Source organism: Phyllostomus discolor, chromosome 6 (genome assembly GCF_004126475.2).
Source record: "Phyllostomus discolor isolate MPI-MPIP mPhyDis1 chromosome 6, mPhyDis1.pri.v3, whole genome shotgun sequence".
In the NCBI taxonomy this organism is placed as follows: Eukaryota; Metazoa; Chordata; class Mammalia; order Chiroptera; family Phyllostomidae; genus Phyllostomus; species Phyllostomus discolor.
The window spans coordinates 153,535,613-153,553,150 of NC_040908.2; the positions used below are offsets into that span (position 1 = coordinate 153,535,613).

General features: G+C 41.8%; 1 protein-coding gene and 1 pseudogene across 1 annotated transcript in view; both read left to right on the top strand.

Annotated features, from left to right (window-relative positions):
- The window catches only part of HSD17B12 (hydroxysteroid 17-beta dehydrogenase 12), a 147,269-nt gene that overhangs the window by 109,500 nt on the left and 20,231 nt on the right, over positions 1-17,538 (top strand). The window contains exons 5-6 of the mRNA XM_028516235.2: positions 1,083-1,147; positions 2,014-2,058. Coding sequence (XP_028372036.1) covers positions 1,083-1,147; positions 2,014-2,058 — 110 coding nt within the window. The remainder of the gene's footprint in view (positions 1-1,082; positions 1,148-2,013; positions 2,059-17,538) is intronic.
- LOC114501107 lies at positions 12,718-12,816 on the top strand (annotated as a pseudogene).

The window sequence follows — 17,538 nt, forward strand, 5'->3', positions numbered from 1 at the left end:
TGAGTTATTTAACTGCTGTGAACTTCGGTTTCCTCACGTGCAAAAGGCAGATAATGTAGCCGTTGTGATGATTAAATACAAATAGACAGAGTGAATCCATTTCGTTATTGATTTAGTTAAAATAAATTCGAAGAGATTTATATGATTCCTGCAAATATTCCTTATTCTGGGTTTCTCTGTGTCTTTACAGAGCTGAGGAAACCATAGGATATTTGAGTATTAATCATGAACCCAATTATATTATTCGGTTTAGTCCCAGCTTCTCGATTATCAGAGAGTCTCAATCTTAGGTTAGTGAGTGAGGAGCAGGGAGTCAGGAAAACATGACTTGGACTTTCAAGGCCTTAGGGACTGATAGGGAAGGATGGTTTGCTGGAGACGTTTAGTCTGACCCAGCCTCTTGCCCTCCACAGAGAAGTCTTCTCTCACTTCCCAGATGAACTTGGACTCTCCAGGCATCGGCTTCCACAGCACCCTGTACTTTGTAATGAAATAATGGTTTTAATTCTTTTTGTTTAGTGCCTTTCTCTGCCTACTTGACCATGTGTTCCATGATGCTAGAAGTGGACTTTTCTTTCTGGCTTTGTTGGATGATTTAAGTGAGCTCTCCTTTTAGAAGTGAAGAAGCCTGCATGTCATATGTGACTTGTCCCAAGTCACACGTGTTCTGAAATAGTTATATGTAGAACTTGGGTTTCTATTCTCTGATACTACAGAACTCTCTGCCCTTTCTACTGTGCTATGAAAATTTAAGATCTAGAGATGGATTAAGCGATATCTACAAATAACTACTACAGAGACAGAATAGACATACTCCAAGGGGCTATGGAAATTGGAAGGGGAATACAAGTTCTTTTGTTTGGGTGGTAGGTGCAAAGAGGCTTCGTGGCAGAGGAGGCATTTGAACTGCACTCACACGGGTGGGTTTTGGATAGAAAGGTGTGGGGAAGCTCACTCCAGCCATAAAGTATTTTATGTCATTGTGTGTGGAATGTTAGTATTGAAATCTTTAATCCCAGTATTTCAAAAAAAAATCTGTGAACCATATACATGCGTGGACTAATGAATGTGTCTCATTTTAGTGAACAATGTGGGGATGTCATATGAGTATCCTGAATACTTCCTGGACGTTCCTGACTTGGACAATGTAAGTGATTCTTTGTATATTATGGTAACAAAAGGAATGCATACAGCTGTTGTGGAAGCGGAGTGGTCTGACGGCTCAGACCGTGAGCCCTGGCGTCGAACTGCCTGAGCTTCACACCCTGGCTCCACGGCTTGCCACCTGAGTCACCCGGAGGGTGATCACAACCCATGATCAGGAGGGAGTGACTTCCATTCCCTCGCCCGTAAAATAGACCTCATAGGGGTGATAGAAGGATTGAGTGAGAAAGTGTTTATGACCATTTGTATAGTACCAGGATCAATAATAGCTCTAGTTTTATCCTTATTTTTAGTATAACACAACAGCTATGTTTTAAGTATCAGGATTCTAAACACCAATTTAAAAATCATGAAGTTGTTAGTATATAGCGATATACTAGTTGATTCGGGTAAACTAGCTCTAGGAAAATGAAAGCAATATCCTTGATACATGCATAATTCTTTAATAAAGACTAGAAAAACATACCATGGAAGAAGGAACATGTAACATTTTTTTTAAATTGTTAAAAACCCAAGTTTCAATCATTTCTCCTGTACTAGCAGAGAAGAAATTATGAGTGTTCATATTTATTTTAGATTAAGAGTGTCTTTTGCTTTCAGATTTTACTTGCACATATACCTTGGATTTTGTACATTAGCATGAATTGCTGCTTTTGGTAGAAATGAACTATAACAGTGAGTGTATAATAATAAAATGTGTCTCTCCATCCCAATTCCTGTCATTTTCCAAGGTCTCTACTATATCTGGGGAAATTTTTGATACATCTCCAGATCATTCATATATATAAATATATGCCATGGTCATTTCCATGAACAAATCTATATAAAATAATCCATTTTTTTTAACAGATCATCAAGAAACTGATAAATGTCAATATTCTTTCTGTTTGTAAGGTAAGCAGCTTCTTTATAAAATATATCATCCTTTTTGGTTCTTTCTACTTAAGACCACTGACATAATTGGTTTGTTCATTTCAGTCAACTCTTCTTTTGATGTAAGTGTGTATTCCAGATGAAAGTGGTGTCTCTCTTTATGCCCTCCGGAAGCAGGAAGAACTGAACCCCAAACAGGCATCTGTATAATATTGCTTTTAAACAAATGAGGATTTATTAAATGCCTCCATTACTTGCAAACACTGTGGTAGGCCCAGGGACTACACGAGCTAACTTAGGCCAAAGATTGATTTTTACAAAGTTTTTATCTACATGCAAGCTGTCACTCATAAATTGTATTTCCTGTGACACATGTAAGTCAATGAGATATAAATATTGTGACAAAGTATTGTATGGGGAGTGTGGGACTATAAAGTAAGGAGAGTGATTTTTATTAGCCACATGTAAGAACTGCTCTAGTTTCTAGTTACTAGGCATGCGACACCAGCTAATACATGCTGAAAGGAAGACTAGCTAACAAATGGGAGCATCTGGTACCACTTTTCCTCATATTTAATGGCAACGACAATAACGTATCATGCCTTGATTGTACATACAAGACCACACCTGAGGCAGAACTCGCGTGGGCAATGTCAGACACTTCAAATCTGAACAGACTGGTGGAAAAGCTAAATCCATTTTTAATAACTTGTGTAATTCAAAACTACTGGAATTGACCAAATAACTATAAATAAGAACTTAACTGTTAATTTTCATTTGAGGTCACAGTCGTAATCTTTTTCTCTTTTGTGAATGTTTAAAGAAAAGTTCTCCTTGAGTCTTTATATTCTGAGAAATCATAACCTTTATACAGTCGATTCAAGTCCAAAGACCCTGAGATCTTATGCCTTATCAAACGTTTAATGTATGGCAGTGTTTCTTTCCATGCAACATATGTGTTGCTTTTAAAGTGTGTAGTTAACTCAGTTATTATATGATTTTTTCAATATGGTTGATTCAGGTCAGCCAGCTCTACCCCAAGGGAAGCTGCATCCTTAATGCATGCATACCCGTAGCGTTAGTAGCTTGTCGTTTAAAGGTACCTCAAATGAATTATATTTTGATATGACAAATGGTAAGTTTATAAAACAAACAATTGCTACCTTTTCCATTGTTACTAACCAAGGATTTTTCTCACCTAAGGTTCAGTTTAAGTGAGGTACACTACTAACAGGTAGACCTGTAGTGAGTGGATTTGCAGCGAGAAAATAAAAGCACAAAATGGATACTTTTAAAACATAGGTAGTATGAATATATCTATATAGTTTTTAATGTATTTCCCGTGGCATATTTACATATGCATAATCATCCTTCAATAACCTGCATGAAGTTGCAAGCCAATGAAATAATTCCCCCACTCACTAATTATATGGCCTCGAGCAGACTGCTTACTCTGAGCTGCAGTCTGTAAATGAGGACAAAAATTCTTCTTACCTCACAGAGCTGTTTGGGAACTTATACAAGGTAATATGTGTAAACTTATTAGAATAGTGCCCAAATCATAGTAAGGGCTCTAAAAAAAATGTTACTATTGTTTAGCTGAACTAAGAGCTGATAAAGATTTCCAGTAAATATGCACAACTATAACTTTATTTCTAACAAAGATTTTTGTGGAGGATTATTATTTTTAGTCTATAATTTTTATGTTTTGTGGTTTTACCTTTTGAAACGACTAGAGCATACTGTTGTTTTCATCTTTTCTAGTGCACTTGGCCAAGTGCTTAAAAATACGAGTGTTAAAATTATGTACGTGTGTTTTATAATATATTGTAATGAGTTGATGATGAAAAATGTGTTCAGGTGTTTAAATTTTATTTTATAGAATTAATCCTAGCTACACATTAGTCAAATTAGTCTCCTGATAATTTTATTTCCTCTGTCAAATAGGCTATATATAAAGTTTTACGCTAGACACGTTAGCATTTCTCCTGCTTGTCAGAACTGAACTGGCCTCCTCCGCCGCCCAGAGCAGGCATTTTTGGTTGGCAGTACACGGAATACTAATGATAAAAGGCCAAGGTCCTGACCTTGACCTGTGAGAACCAGTCGGCCGCTGTGCTCCATGCCTGCACACTGCATCTGTCAAGCAGCCGCAGAGCACAGGTCAGGGTGTGCAGGTGGTCGCCCGGCGTCCCTACGTGGAGATGAGGAGCGTGGGGGGAGGACGTGGACAGAGCCACCCAGAGCGAGCAGCACCGTAGAGCACCTTTCGTCGGCTCCGTGCAGTGATGAAATAAAAATGAGCCACCAGTCCTAGTGTCTTTGACAGATTGTAGAGTGCTTCTCCCACCTCTTCCTTCCTCCTCTTCTCCTTTCCCTGTTTACGTTGGCATAGGTGCCTGTCCCAGGAGACGAGTTAGTGGAGACACACGCCAAACTATTAAACATATATCATGTTGTAAATCAGATTGATGGGAAGTGTCACAGGTAGACCCAGATGTATGCTTAAAATTTTTGTGCAAAAACTTTTTTTTGGCAATCTCACAGAACACTCAGGGAGTTTGCTATTTAGAACACTCCCTCTCAGGCCAAATAATCATTCTTTATCTTTAGAACAAATATGAACATTCCTGTACCTTTAGGTGATAGGCTCCTTATTGGAAAATCAATTTAAATCTCTTGATTTCGTCATCGTGGAGTTGATAACATCTGGAGGACAGCCAGTTTTTATTGGATTACAGGCAAGCCTAGTGCAGGCACCATCTGCGTAGCCATCCAGGAGTTCAGGTACGGAATGGCTGGGCTCGCGGAGGGAGGCGAGTGGTGTGCAGCGGTTAACCTGAAGGCCGGAGAAGGAAGTTAAGACGTGACTGGGCAGGAGCCTGAGCGCTGTGCTCAGAAGGATGCAGAGCCACACATAGGCAGTTTTAAAGCGGAAATAAGGTATGATCTGATCCCCAGTTTAGAAAGGCAGGTCTGGTGGCAGAGGGACTTGGCGATACGTATGTTATATGTGTATCTTATTTGTACTGAGAAAGGGGCGTTCACCTCGCTGAAGCTTTGTGTGGGCAGCTCCCAGGTTTACTGCTCTTGCATGCTGCTGTCATTTGCCCTGTCGTGAGGAATTGCGCCTGTTGTCCTTTTGTTGACCGTGTCATGTTGCCAGCACCAGGGCTACATCTCCGGTAGCAATGGTTGTTTGGGGCCCTGTGGTAACTTAAAAGAAGATGAAAATTGGTCTGGCTCTAGAATCTTACAGGGTTTCCCGGTGGCTGGATATCAGGGGAACTAGGATATGGGTGTCTGCAGCCTAAAGCCAAATAAACGCATCAAGAGGGTTTATATAAGAAAGAGAACACCTCTTCTCACCATCAATGTTAGTGGAGGTACTATCTCCCCACCAAACTGCAGTAGGGGTTGACTGGCTGCAAAGTGTGCCAGGAATCTGGAGATGTTTGCTGGGGGGGCCCCAGCATCTTTTAAGTTCTGGGCTACGCCGTAAGTGCCGAACCACTGCTTTACACTCCTTCAGGGCCGAGATTATTGCTCGGTCCGTGAGCATCTGTCCTATATCGGTAGGTCAGATGATTGCAAATACCACATAACTTCCATAGTCCAACAGAAGAAGAATAAAAGTGAAATATCCCAACCAGAGGAAGGACAGGTCGTCACCAGACAAAGTGGTGGTGGATGGTGCAGAAGAACACTGGGAAAGAAATATTAACTGAATGTTTTTGCCTATCTTAGACCCCGATACTTAATCCGAGTCCGGTTTAGCTCTTTCTGAGGCCACTGAGCTTTCCAGTTCCATCTGATTGTTTCACTTTTAGTCCTATTCAGTAATTTAGGTTTATTCCCTTTTTCCTTCTTAATGACTCACCTGACCAGGCTTTCCCTTTACCCGCCATGGCAGTGTGAGTTGAGGCAGCCTAAGGGGTGTTGAGAGGACTTTACCTGCTTTTCCAGTTTGACTTTCAAATCTTTCCGGGTTTAGTCTTGTTTTTGTTCCCTGCAGAGCAGGTAAATGCCAAGGTGAGAAGAGCAGGGGTGTGGAAATTCTATATAGGTGACCAATGTTGCTATCCAAGAGAAAGTGGGATTCACTGCCTGCCAGCACCCATAGGCAAATTCCAGAGACAGAAGTTGGGTCAAGAAGAAGGAAAGAGGTCCTTTATTCAAAAGCTACACAATTGGGAAGAATGGCAAGCCTCAGAGTGCATCCCCTCCAGAATACCCAGAGAAAATCCCCTCTGCCTTCTGCCAGGTCAGCCAAGGCTGCACCTGGGGTTCCCTGTCCCATTTAAAAATAATGTCTTCTGGGAACCTCAGGCTGCTACGGCACGGCCATCCAGACGGCTTAGCTTGTTCCCATTTGCCCTCTGGCCTCAGGCTTCTCCCTGGAGTCTGCGCATGCCACCTGCCCCACCTCATCACTGCCCCCACTTCTCGCACCTGGGCCTGGGGCTGTTACCAACCTCTACCACCAGCCATGCGTGGGGCCACTGTGCCAGCCACAGGACCCGGTGCCTGGTCACATGGCGTCCAGGGCTCACCAATCCTGCAAGGGCTTCGGCCCACGTGTCCATGCCTTGGATCCCAGAGATCCGTAGAAGCGTAGTCACTGTGGGGCCTGGCTGGGTGGTCTGGCCAGGTCTACCTGTGTCCATATGGCTGGCCCATTGGCCTTAACCTGGAGGAGAGCCCGGCTCCCTAGGGTGTTTTCCTTGTGGTTTCAGGTGCCCTGTGACTATAATCTAAGATAATGACCTTCAGAGCAGAAATTGTGGAGTGTAGAGATAATTAAACCTCCAGATAAGAACCACAGTCTTCTAAAATAGTTCTAGTTTCATAACTGGAGGGTTTCCGACCTCAAACTACTGCGAGAATTTGCCAATGAAATTGCCGTACTGTCACTGGTTATTAGGGAACTCATGGGAAGAGCAGATGTGCCACAGCTGCAGAGGCAGGGAAGTACAAGCCCAGTTTCACTGGCCAGTTCACTGAGCTTCCCACCAGTCCACAAACAAGTTCTAGAACAGCTCTCGTTTTCTTTGTTTCTGATTTGAGATGGCTTGTCTTATTAGCATTTGCCAGAATAGGAGTTGCCTTCCTTCTCCTGGCCTGCTTTTTGATTTCTTTCAATAGTAGTTTTAGGATCTCAAGGCTCCAGAGAGTCTTCATTCCTCTTCAGGTGGACACTGCCCAGATGATATTACCTGCACTTGCCTGCAGCTCCCTAAGGGCGGGGAGACCATTCCTTCCGACGGTACTGGCCCCAGAAGCTACTACTGGGCTTGGAGAATAAGGTAGAATATAGGGAGTGGCCCCGCCTGCACCCGAATCCCTCGGGAAATTTCCATTCTGACAAATGCAGGGAATGTTCCAACCTTCTTTCTTACCTTTCTTAGACCAGCGAAGGAAGTGGGTGTGGTTGTGGTCTATGGTAAAATTTATTAACAACCTCCACTTAGAGTTTGTATCACTGAGTTTGGTTTGCTTGATTTGGGGAGGGGGAGGGAGAGTCCTAAGCAGGGGAACATGGTTTACTTCTCCCTTCATCAGATATCCAACCAAGGTGGGGGCTGGAGACTGTGTCTTGTTAGGAATTGTTGAAAGAACCAGAGGTGTTTCATGTGAAGAGGGAAAACGTGCCACCCCACACACTCACACTCACGTAGCTGGCCAAGGCCCGTCACGCCACCTCCTGATTATTGTGTAGATCAACTCACTTCATTTCATACCTGGGGATGCTTTCCAAATTCCAAGCCCTGAAATCTCTCAGTTGGAGCTACCTCATCGGTCTTTCTCATCCACCTTGTCTCCCCCTGGTCCCCATACTCCAGCCAAAGTGTTATTTTATGCCAGGTGGTCGCACACCCCTGTTCAAGCCTTCGGTGACCTCTCCTCTTCCTCAAGCCCAGAGTCTTGAACGTGACCTTCAGGGAAGGGCCCTCCTGGTGTGGCCCTGCTCCCCTCCCGTTTCACTCCAGGTCTCGCCCCTCTAACTCTGTGTGCTCAGGGCAGAGCGCCTTCATTCAGTCTTCTGCACCTAATGAGGCTCCCTCAGGCTGGTTTCTCTCCACGGAAGAAGCCTCCCCCATCTCCCACTTTACTAATTCCACTCAACCTTCAGTTCTCAATTAGAGAGTTGTGTACTTGGAGGTGGCCCTGGCGTAGGGAACCTTCCTGGTCCCTCGGGACAAGGTTAGGGCCCTGGGGCAGTTTGGGTGCACACTGTGTCTTCCGTCACTCAGCTTTTCCCTTTTAGTTTAGTGTCCCTACCGATTGTATAAATCACGCAGGGGCTGGTACCATGTCCCTCCGCTTCTTGCCATTTCCCAGCCCCAGGCCTCACATATGGCGGGTATACAATGAATGCTTTTTGAATTTTTTTAAAAAAGAACAAATTAAAAAAGGGAAAATTCTTGTTCTTTGGGAATCAGGATCACACTTATGTAAGTCCTGCCCTAGAAGGCTGAACTTAGACCAGTTGTTGGTCTTTACACTGAAGTAAAATGTAAGAATTTCCTAATCTTTGAGTCTACGAGAGGGGAAGTGGGCAGAACATAAGTTCCTTTTCTGATTCTGGGTAAGAGGTTGCAAACCAATAGTCTGTGGGCTGAATTGCCCTACCAACATACTTCAGTAGGCTCAAGCAGTGTTTTCAAAACAGACACTTCACACCCAAACTTGTAGCTTCTGTTGGAAAATCAGGTAACACAGAGCTGGACTGCTGAGTCACAACAAGTAGTTGGCTGAATAGCAGCTGAAGATGCTAAGTAGTTAGGCTTACAATCTCCAGATTGCCACAGTCCCCACTAGTCCCTATTGCCTGATCTGTTAACATGTACTGGGGCATGTTAACTGTGTGGCCCTTTAAGCATTTTGAGTTTGCATTCCCCTGCTTGGGTAGCTCCAAATATTCAGTCTACTCTAACTGAAGAACCACCTACTGATGTTGAGGAATTAGAATGGCTTTGACTAAACAAATCTCTTCCATCCTTATCATTATCTGCAATTAAATCACTTGGAGTAGGAGGCCCTTTGCGTGCTTTTGAAACGCTAACTTTATTCTTCTGGTACCACTGTGTACTCAGTGTATGTTACTCGGCCATAAGTAGGCAATGCTCTGCCCTGTCCATGGATGATAAATGTTTGCATGGGTGGACAGATGGACGCAAAGCACAGGTGAAGGGGTGATTTCCTTTTCCTTACATGGATGTGCCCCTGGCTGTGACGCGGTACCAGTAAGGGGAGCCCTCTATTGATTTGGAAATCTCTGAGAAGAATCTCTGTTCAGGAGTCTACTTGTGTCTAATTTAGGGATTGTGCTAAGAACATATCCCCCACCCTGCCCCAAGAATTCAAGTTAACAACCGCAGGAAGTTAATAAATCACTGGAAGGAGAGTAAGGCCTTCACCACGCACTGAACCCCACCTGGGGCTTTTCTAGATGAAGACATTCCAAAGTAACATCTCGAGGCTTTTAATCCATTTGAAAGCAGCTAGCATGCTTGTAAACATTTCTAAATTGTTGGGTACCTTATCCCTTCAGGCCTCCTAGTAATGGGCTGTTCCGCACAGAACTACAAAGTGATGGGTGTGCCGGACCAAATGAGAGCCATTCTTTCAACAGTTTTCACCTTTAAAAAAAGAACAGAGTAGTTGTAGCTTGGTTCTAAGGTTCTTTTTAGCTCAGAGCGGAGCTAGTATAGGAAGAATTTCTTAGACGTGGGCGAAAATGTAAAATTCTCTTTGAGAACTTTAGGGATTTTTTTTTCCCTCCTAAGATCTGTTACTTTTTAAGAAGTCAGCTTCTTTTGAGAAAATCTAAGTCATGGAAACTCTTAGCATATTATAGTATGCTATATTTGACAAAACAGTCAGTCTACAATGGTATATGCGTTCTTTTTATTTTAGTTTGTTTTAGAGTTTATAAGTTATGGCTTTAGATCTACTGTTATTAGTACACATGCAGCCCTCTGTTTTAGAAAGTTGTTTTTCTGTTAAATCATGTTAACATATATCAACCAAAATTTATTACAAAGTGTTTGTTTTTTATGGCATAGGGTTGAGTATCAGGTTAAGTAACACAAGGGGTGGGGGCATAGGAATGGCAAGGAGGACAGTTAACTTCCGTGAAGACTTGAACGTTCATAAGAGGAAAATCAGACAGTACTCGGAGCACTCTGTAAACTTCATCTAATTAGGCTTTCATGCCCTGCACAGTAACTACTCAGCTAGCCCTACAGGTAAAATTGTAAGGATTTCTAATTAAGTTGTATTCTCGATAACACAGAGCTCGAATCCTGCGGGTCACCCAAGGACACGTGTGCTGGGTCACTCTAGTAGGACTTCCCATGGAGCTCCCATCTCATTTCTCCAAAGCGGGCGCTGTGTGACGGTGCTGCTCCTCGATGTTGTTCTTCTCACTGTGCTGCTGTGATCTCTAACATGATTGTTAGTGATTCCAGCTGAAAGCTTGTGTAAGACCTTTGCATCTGTTTCCTTCTAATTTGTGTGGATGCGTTTTGCAGTTGCTTGACTTCAGACCCTGTTGACTGCAAGCAGGTCACTCTGGGGCGGAGGGCCGGGTGGAGCAGCGGACCGACCGAGGGGCTGTTTGTGGTATCCTGATTTCTGTGTGAGTGGCCTGCGCGCCTGGGGCTCTGCCGGGGCTCTGCCTGGGCTCAGCGGCAAGTCGTTACACCTTATTCCCTATTCACATATAATGGCGATGCAGGCGACAGCACTTGTTTTCTTGTTTTACTAAATCACCTTGAATTTTAATCTTTTAATTGGGTTTTTGGTTGTCTTTTTAAGCATTATGAAATAGAGTTTTCTTTGTACTATTCTCTCCCCACAATGACCAAATACCAGAGGTTACGTGATACAAAAATTACTTGCTTGTAAAATAATTTGCATAATTTGTATAATTTGCTTATGTTATCAGTTTCATACTAAACTAGAAAGTGGGTAGCCTAGTTGGCTTTTGAGTATAAAGTTCCTTCTACAATCTCTTAATTATGATGCCAGAGAGGTAAAGAGAAAAAAAATTATTCATGTTAATTTCTATGAGAAATAACATTCATTGTGGGTGTTTTTCTAATTACAAAACAATGCAAGTAATTGCCAAAAATACGAGCAATATTTAGGAATACTTAGATGTTTGTTAAATTTTAATACATTTTCAAGGATTTTCTCGGCTAGCCAATATATTTTTGAGTTGGATATCTCACCTAAATGATCTAAAAATACTTGTTTTGATTTCATATGAACAAAATGAGCCTCCTATTTATTTCCTATCCAGAATATACACAGCTGTGGCAGTAAATACTCGTAAATATTTTACTCTTGAAAGTGAGTATGTAGTGTCCCCCAAAGGAATTCTAAATTGAGCTGCCATTGATAAAAATTTCCCTTTACCTTTGTACCATGTTTTGCCATTTGTAATGCTTACTTTTTGCCCAAATTTTTGAGGGAAAAATAAGGATGCGCAGTATACATGGATATAATGATCACCTACCATGGGTATGATAATCCCGTGTCTAACACACGCAAATACATGGGTGCGCTGTATACAGAGGAGCACATTACACACGGCAGAACACGGGTGTATTTGTGCGGTCTGCGGCCACCCTGCATACAAAGTGGAGCAGCATCCAGGTGTGATGTGACCGACACTGGCCTTTCCTCTTCGGATTTCAGGCTCATAGGACGTTGTTTCTGTGGTAAGGATGAATGAAACGGTCACTAAAAACCTATGCGTGTAAATAGGAAACACTTGTTTTTTTTCCTGCAAGGATTTGGAGCTGTCATTATTATAGACATACTGCTCCAACTTTTATCTACTTTTCAGGAAAGAATTAAATAAAAATCATTTGCTGTGTACCTTTGGAAACAAGTATAGAAATCACGTTTACTCCTACTTTTTAAACATTCGTAACCATTAAACTTACAAGTTACAGTAACCTTATTTTAGCAATATCTTGAGAGGAACCAAAAATTTCCTGGCACAGCAGTTGCCACCTGCAAGTGGCCTAAAATTAGCACGTTGAGTTAACCCCAGACACAGCCAGTGAGCTGTGACACGGAGCTCTGGTAAAGAGTGAGGTTTCACGGAGATTCTTGGTGTGTGATTTAACTATATCAAGCTACCAATGAATACATATAAAGTAAAATGACATTGCTGATAGCTTTGTTAAAATATCCTGTGTGGACACAGTGAAACCTCTCAGTTTATGCACAGAATGTTAAGAATTACTTGTATACACATACCCAAACAAAGCAGGCTTGAAATTGAATTTGTGATTTATAATCTGATTAGAAGGAAAGATAATTTAAGTACAGGTGAGGCATTGATTTTACCAAAACATGCAGATTTCAGGTTTTCTCAGGCTTGTCGATGTTGTTATTTGAAAGATCAAAAAAAAAAAGGTCTAACATTTTTGGCAAGGAGAAATCATTTAGAGTCAGAATTTAAAAGGATATGCCAGTAAATAGCACAAAAGAATTTAACTTTTTCATGAGAGGACTTGATGGATCATTTGATCACTGAGCATTCATTAAGTATTTCTGGCCCTTTAATATCCAGGCATTGAGAACACTGCTCCTTTCTTTGTGTTAAGATATTAAAACGTCTTGAGTTTTAATTCACACATATAAAGAATATATTTTGGTGCTTGCTCTGGCAGCATGTACTAAAATTGAAGTGATACAGAGATTAGCATGGTTCTGCGCAAGAAAGACACGCAAAAACATGAAACGTACCTTATTTTTTGATGTCAACTGCACTTATTGTAACGATCATTTCTATTTACATGTATCAAATCATTATCTTGTACATCTTAAGTGAATACAAAGTTTTATGTCAGTCATATCTAATAAAACTGGGGGGAAATATATTTTGAACATGTCCAGACATTGAAGACCATCAAGAATATATATTTAATGTTTAGCATGCCGTTGATGTAATTTTGTGAGTAAGATTATATCTTGTGGGGTCTTACTTTGTCTGGATAAATTTTGCCATTCAGAAAGGAGACATTTAATATATGACATGCACACAGTGTAAAGAAAAATATAGCTTCCAATGTATGCACTTGTATTGCCTCAATATCCCAGGTTAATGTTTCTTACTGGACTGTATCTAAATGTGTAAATTGAGCCCTGGCTGGTGTAGCTCAGTGGATTGAGCGCGGGCTGCGAACCAAAGTGTCGCAGGTTCGATTCCCAGTCAGGGTACATGTCTGGGTTGCAGGCCATGACCCCCAGCAACCGCACATTGATGTATCTCTCTCTCTCTCTCTCCCTCCCTTCCCTCTCTAAAAATAAATAAATAAAATCTTTTAAATGTGTAAATTGCTGTCTTGGGAAAAAATCTGAACTGAACTTTAAAACTCTGCACAACCACTTACTAAACATTCTTATGGTACTGAGACCCCTGGTCAGAATAAAAGAATCCATCATCAGACTTAACTGAACTGGTAGTTGTTCTGCAGACTGATGGCCGCCTCCAAAGCCTCTCCCTCCCCTCCCCATCTGTAGGGAGCTGAACGTCAGTGGCCACGCTTGTGGACTCCACTGAGCTGCTTTGCACGTAGCATCTCATTTTCTCATTTTACACACCCACACCCACCCACAGACATCCCTACCCCTGGGTGAGATCTTTTTATTATCAGTCTTGTCCATCTTCTTTCTGCTTCTGTTGATCTCAGGACTTTGGGGGGCTGAATAATGATGTCTCTTCACAAAATGCTTAGGATCCTCTTTATGATACATTATTAACCAAGCACTGTGGTCCCCTGATGAAACGTGGGAAATAAAAGATATTTTTAGATACTACCAAGAATGCATATGATCTGTCCTTGCGATGAAATACTCCACAACTGCCAGCGTGCCTGATGCACCCCTCCCTGCTCACCCCGGCACGGAAGCTGTCCGTGTTGTGGGACGGCATGCAAATCGGGTGACATTTTTTAGGGTGCATGTGCTTTTACTTCTTTTTTACTTCATCCACTCAACCAAAAGTTGTTAAAATGCATCAGTTCCACAGCATACATTGTTGTTTCTTATAACTGTTTGCATTTTTGCATTTTACTCCTTCAATTAGAATTGTTTTTCTTGCCTAGCGAATACCTATTTATTTTTTAAACGTAATCTGTGAGGCTCTCCCTCACTCCCCAGATGTAATAGTCCTCCCAAGCATGGGCGCCTTCTGTCCCTACCTCGATGGCACCACTCATAGCGTTGTCACATTATGATTTATTTTTATAAAAACCTGTTCTCTTGCTAGGTAGTGAGTGAGTTCTCATCACCGAGCTCGGGTTCAAGTACAGCGTGGCCTCCCCTGGACAGACGCATGCCTCTTTATCGCTTCATGTTGTGCCAGGCCAGAAGTTGATACGCATACAGCATTTTTAGAGCTCGTTTTATCTCCTGTGTGTGATAGAGTAACATCAAGTGTATTTTGTGAATCCAGTTCTTTAATTCTTAGACTTTTTGGCACAAACAGCTTTATTGAGAGATGACTTATGTACCATAAAACTCATTTATTTTAGGTGTACAGTTGGATGGTTTTTAGTACAGTTATGGAGCTGTGCGATCTTCACCACAATCCCACTTTAGAACAATGCTAGTGCCCCAAGGAGATCCCAGCTGAGATATGTTTAAGTATCAGTTGATGGGACTGTCCCGAAACTTCTGTGTGCAGAGTTCAGCTGGGTGACCTCAAAATGCGTCATTGGTTTTGGCTATAACCTGTGTAGGGTTCCACATGCTTAAAGGAGGCCCGGATGCTTATTGGTGCCCTATCCTAAAAGATGCTGCATGCTGACAGTAATGGATATTGCTGCCCTCTCAGGGCCTTGCTCTGTGATGGGCTCTGTGCTAGGTCCTTTATGTACATCACCTTAAATTTGAGACTGAGAATATAATAACCTGTAATATAGATACCTTCTTCATTTAATGCACAAGGCCTCTGCAGAGGAGGATCAGGAATGAACTCAAGGTCACACTGCCAGGATTTGAACTTTGGCCTGACTGAATACCGCACTTGCCTTAAACATTCAATGCTGTCTGTTGAGCAATTCCTCTGCTCCTATAAAAAGACAAATCTTAGGAAGCCTTTAAGAGTTGTTACTTATTTTGAAGAGTTATTGTTTAATCTGAAAAGAGAAGAGGTGACTGTGTTGAAAGGATAAACTCTGAAATCAGCCTTTTCTTAGACTCGGTTCCATGTCGTTTACTCTGAGGCCCAGTGGGCACTTTCTGAATTGGGTCAAGCAAACCTAGCAAAGAGAAGAAACAGAGTTGTGTTTGAAAAACTCTAAAATAGTGAGGCCATTTGGGCTATCAGCATAATTTGATTGAGTTTGCTTTTGGGGATTAAGCATTAAAATATTAATAAATATCAGTTGGTCTTTAGTAATGTAAATGGTAAGTTATATTAGAATATTGGTTTGGCTGCTGTTACAGAAATCTAGGAAAGGCTTAAAATAGAAATGTATTTCTCAGATTACAAGCTGCGTAGGTAATCAAGGTTTGGTGTAGTAGCTTCACAATCACTGGGGATCCTGCCTCTTTTCATCTCATTGCCCTGGCTTAGCGCATGGCTTTCTTCTTGGCTGTTGTAGCTCCTCCCATCACATCTGTGTTCTAGCCATGGGGAGGAGGACCAAGTGGAGAGGAGGATGTACATTTTTGTTTTCTTTAAGGGCATGACCGAGAAGTTGTATGGATCACTTATGTTCACATCTGTTAGGTAGGCTGCCATCGTAGGACCACGTGATCTGGGACAGGAAGGAGAAAATACAGTTTTATAGGGGGCAAGGAGGGCGGGAAAGAGGCCACATATCCAACTGAAAGTTCAGTTATTATGTATTGTGGAAAGAATGCATGTTGGAAGACAATTGGCAATCTCTGCCCTGTTATTCTCTGAAGATGAGATTGATATGAAAAGTGCAGATTTGCATGGAAGAAGGAGGGAGATGCAGAGTGCTTTACACTTGAGAAGAGACCTCGTTATGGTCTCTTCTTTTTGATCTGGGCCAGAAAACTCGGCCAGATCCAGATACTTCTGTTGAAGTAATTCCCCGAGGCTTTGAAGATACTTCTTTGACTGTTTTGAAGTTGGTGGTGTGTCCCTCTCTCTCTTTAATGACACGGTATCAGTTTGAACTCGTGTTTTCACTAGAAAAGTATATGCGACACCTTCGAGGTTGGCAACTGGGTTCAGAGTGCTGCAGCGCAGATTTTCCCCGGGCCAGGTCTGGATGCATTTTCTTTAAAGCATTTCTGCTGTACACGTATGTACCAGTATGTACCACATCCTCCTCATCCTCCTGTTGATGGACACTGGGGTTGTTTCCATATCTTGGCTGTTGTAAATAATGCTGCAGTGAACATAGGAGTGCAACTTTGTGAATTAGTGTTTTCATATTCTTTGGGTAAATACAAAGAAGAGGACTTGCTTGATCATATGGTAACTGTGTTCTTAATTTTTCAAGGAGCTTTCATAATGGTTTCCATAATTGCGGCAATAATTGACAGTCCCATCAGCAGCGGAGGAGTTTCCCTTTTCTCCCCATGCTCACCAGCCCCTGCTGTTTCTTGTCTTTTTTCTAACAGTGATTGTAAAAGATGAAATATTGCCATTTGCCACAACATGCATGAATCTTGAGGTCATTATGCTCAGTGAAATAAGTCAGATGGAAAAGGACAAAAACTATATGATTTCACCCACATGTACAGTATAAAACAAAAAGAAAACAAACAAAAAACAGACACAAACTCATAGATACAGACAGTGATAATTACAAAAAGAGAAGAGAGGGTGGGGGGGGTGAGATAGGTAAAGGGGGTCAAATATATTGCAACAGATAGAAACTAGACTTTTGTCTGGCTGGTGTGGCTCAGTGGATTGAGCATTGGCCTGCAGATCAAAGGGTCACTGGTTCAATTCCCAGTCAGGGCACATGCTTGGGTTGCAGGCCAGGTCCCCAGTAGGGGGCATGTGAGAGGCAACCACACATTGCTATTTCTCTCCCTCTCTTTTTTGCTCCCTTCCCCTCTCTCTAAAAATAAATAAATAAAAATCTTTAAAAAAAAAAGAAAAAAGAAACTAGACTTTTGGTGATGGGCATGCTTTAGTGTATACAAATTTCAAATTATAATGTTTTACACCTGAAGCACATAATATAATGTCATTAACTAATGTTATCTCACTTTAAAAAAATTAAATTAAATACAGCCTATTGGTAGGGGGTGACATTTCTAGGAAAAACAACTTCTCTTCTTCTCAGAATGCTATTTTAATTAAGACCTATTCAAAATAGAAAGCTTAAAATCCCTATAGTTAGCATGCATGCAAACTATTCTGTGACAAAACAGCATTTGTTTCTTTAGAGAACTGATGATATCCAGGAGTCCAGAATTCATGTTTTAACCTTGGTACTTTATGGTGTGACCTTGACTAAGCCAGTGGATATGGTCATTTTTCTT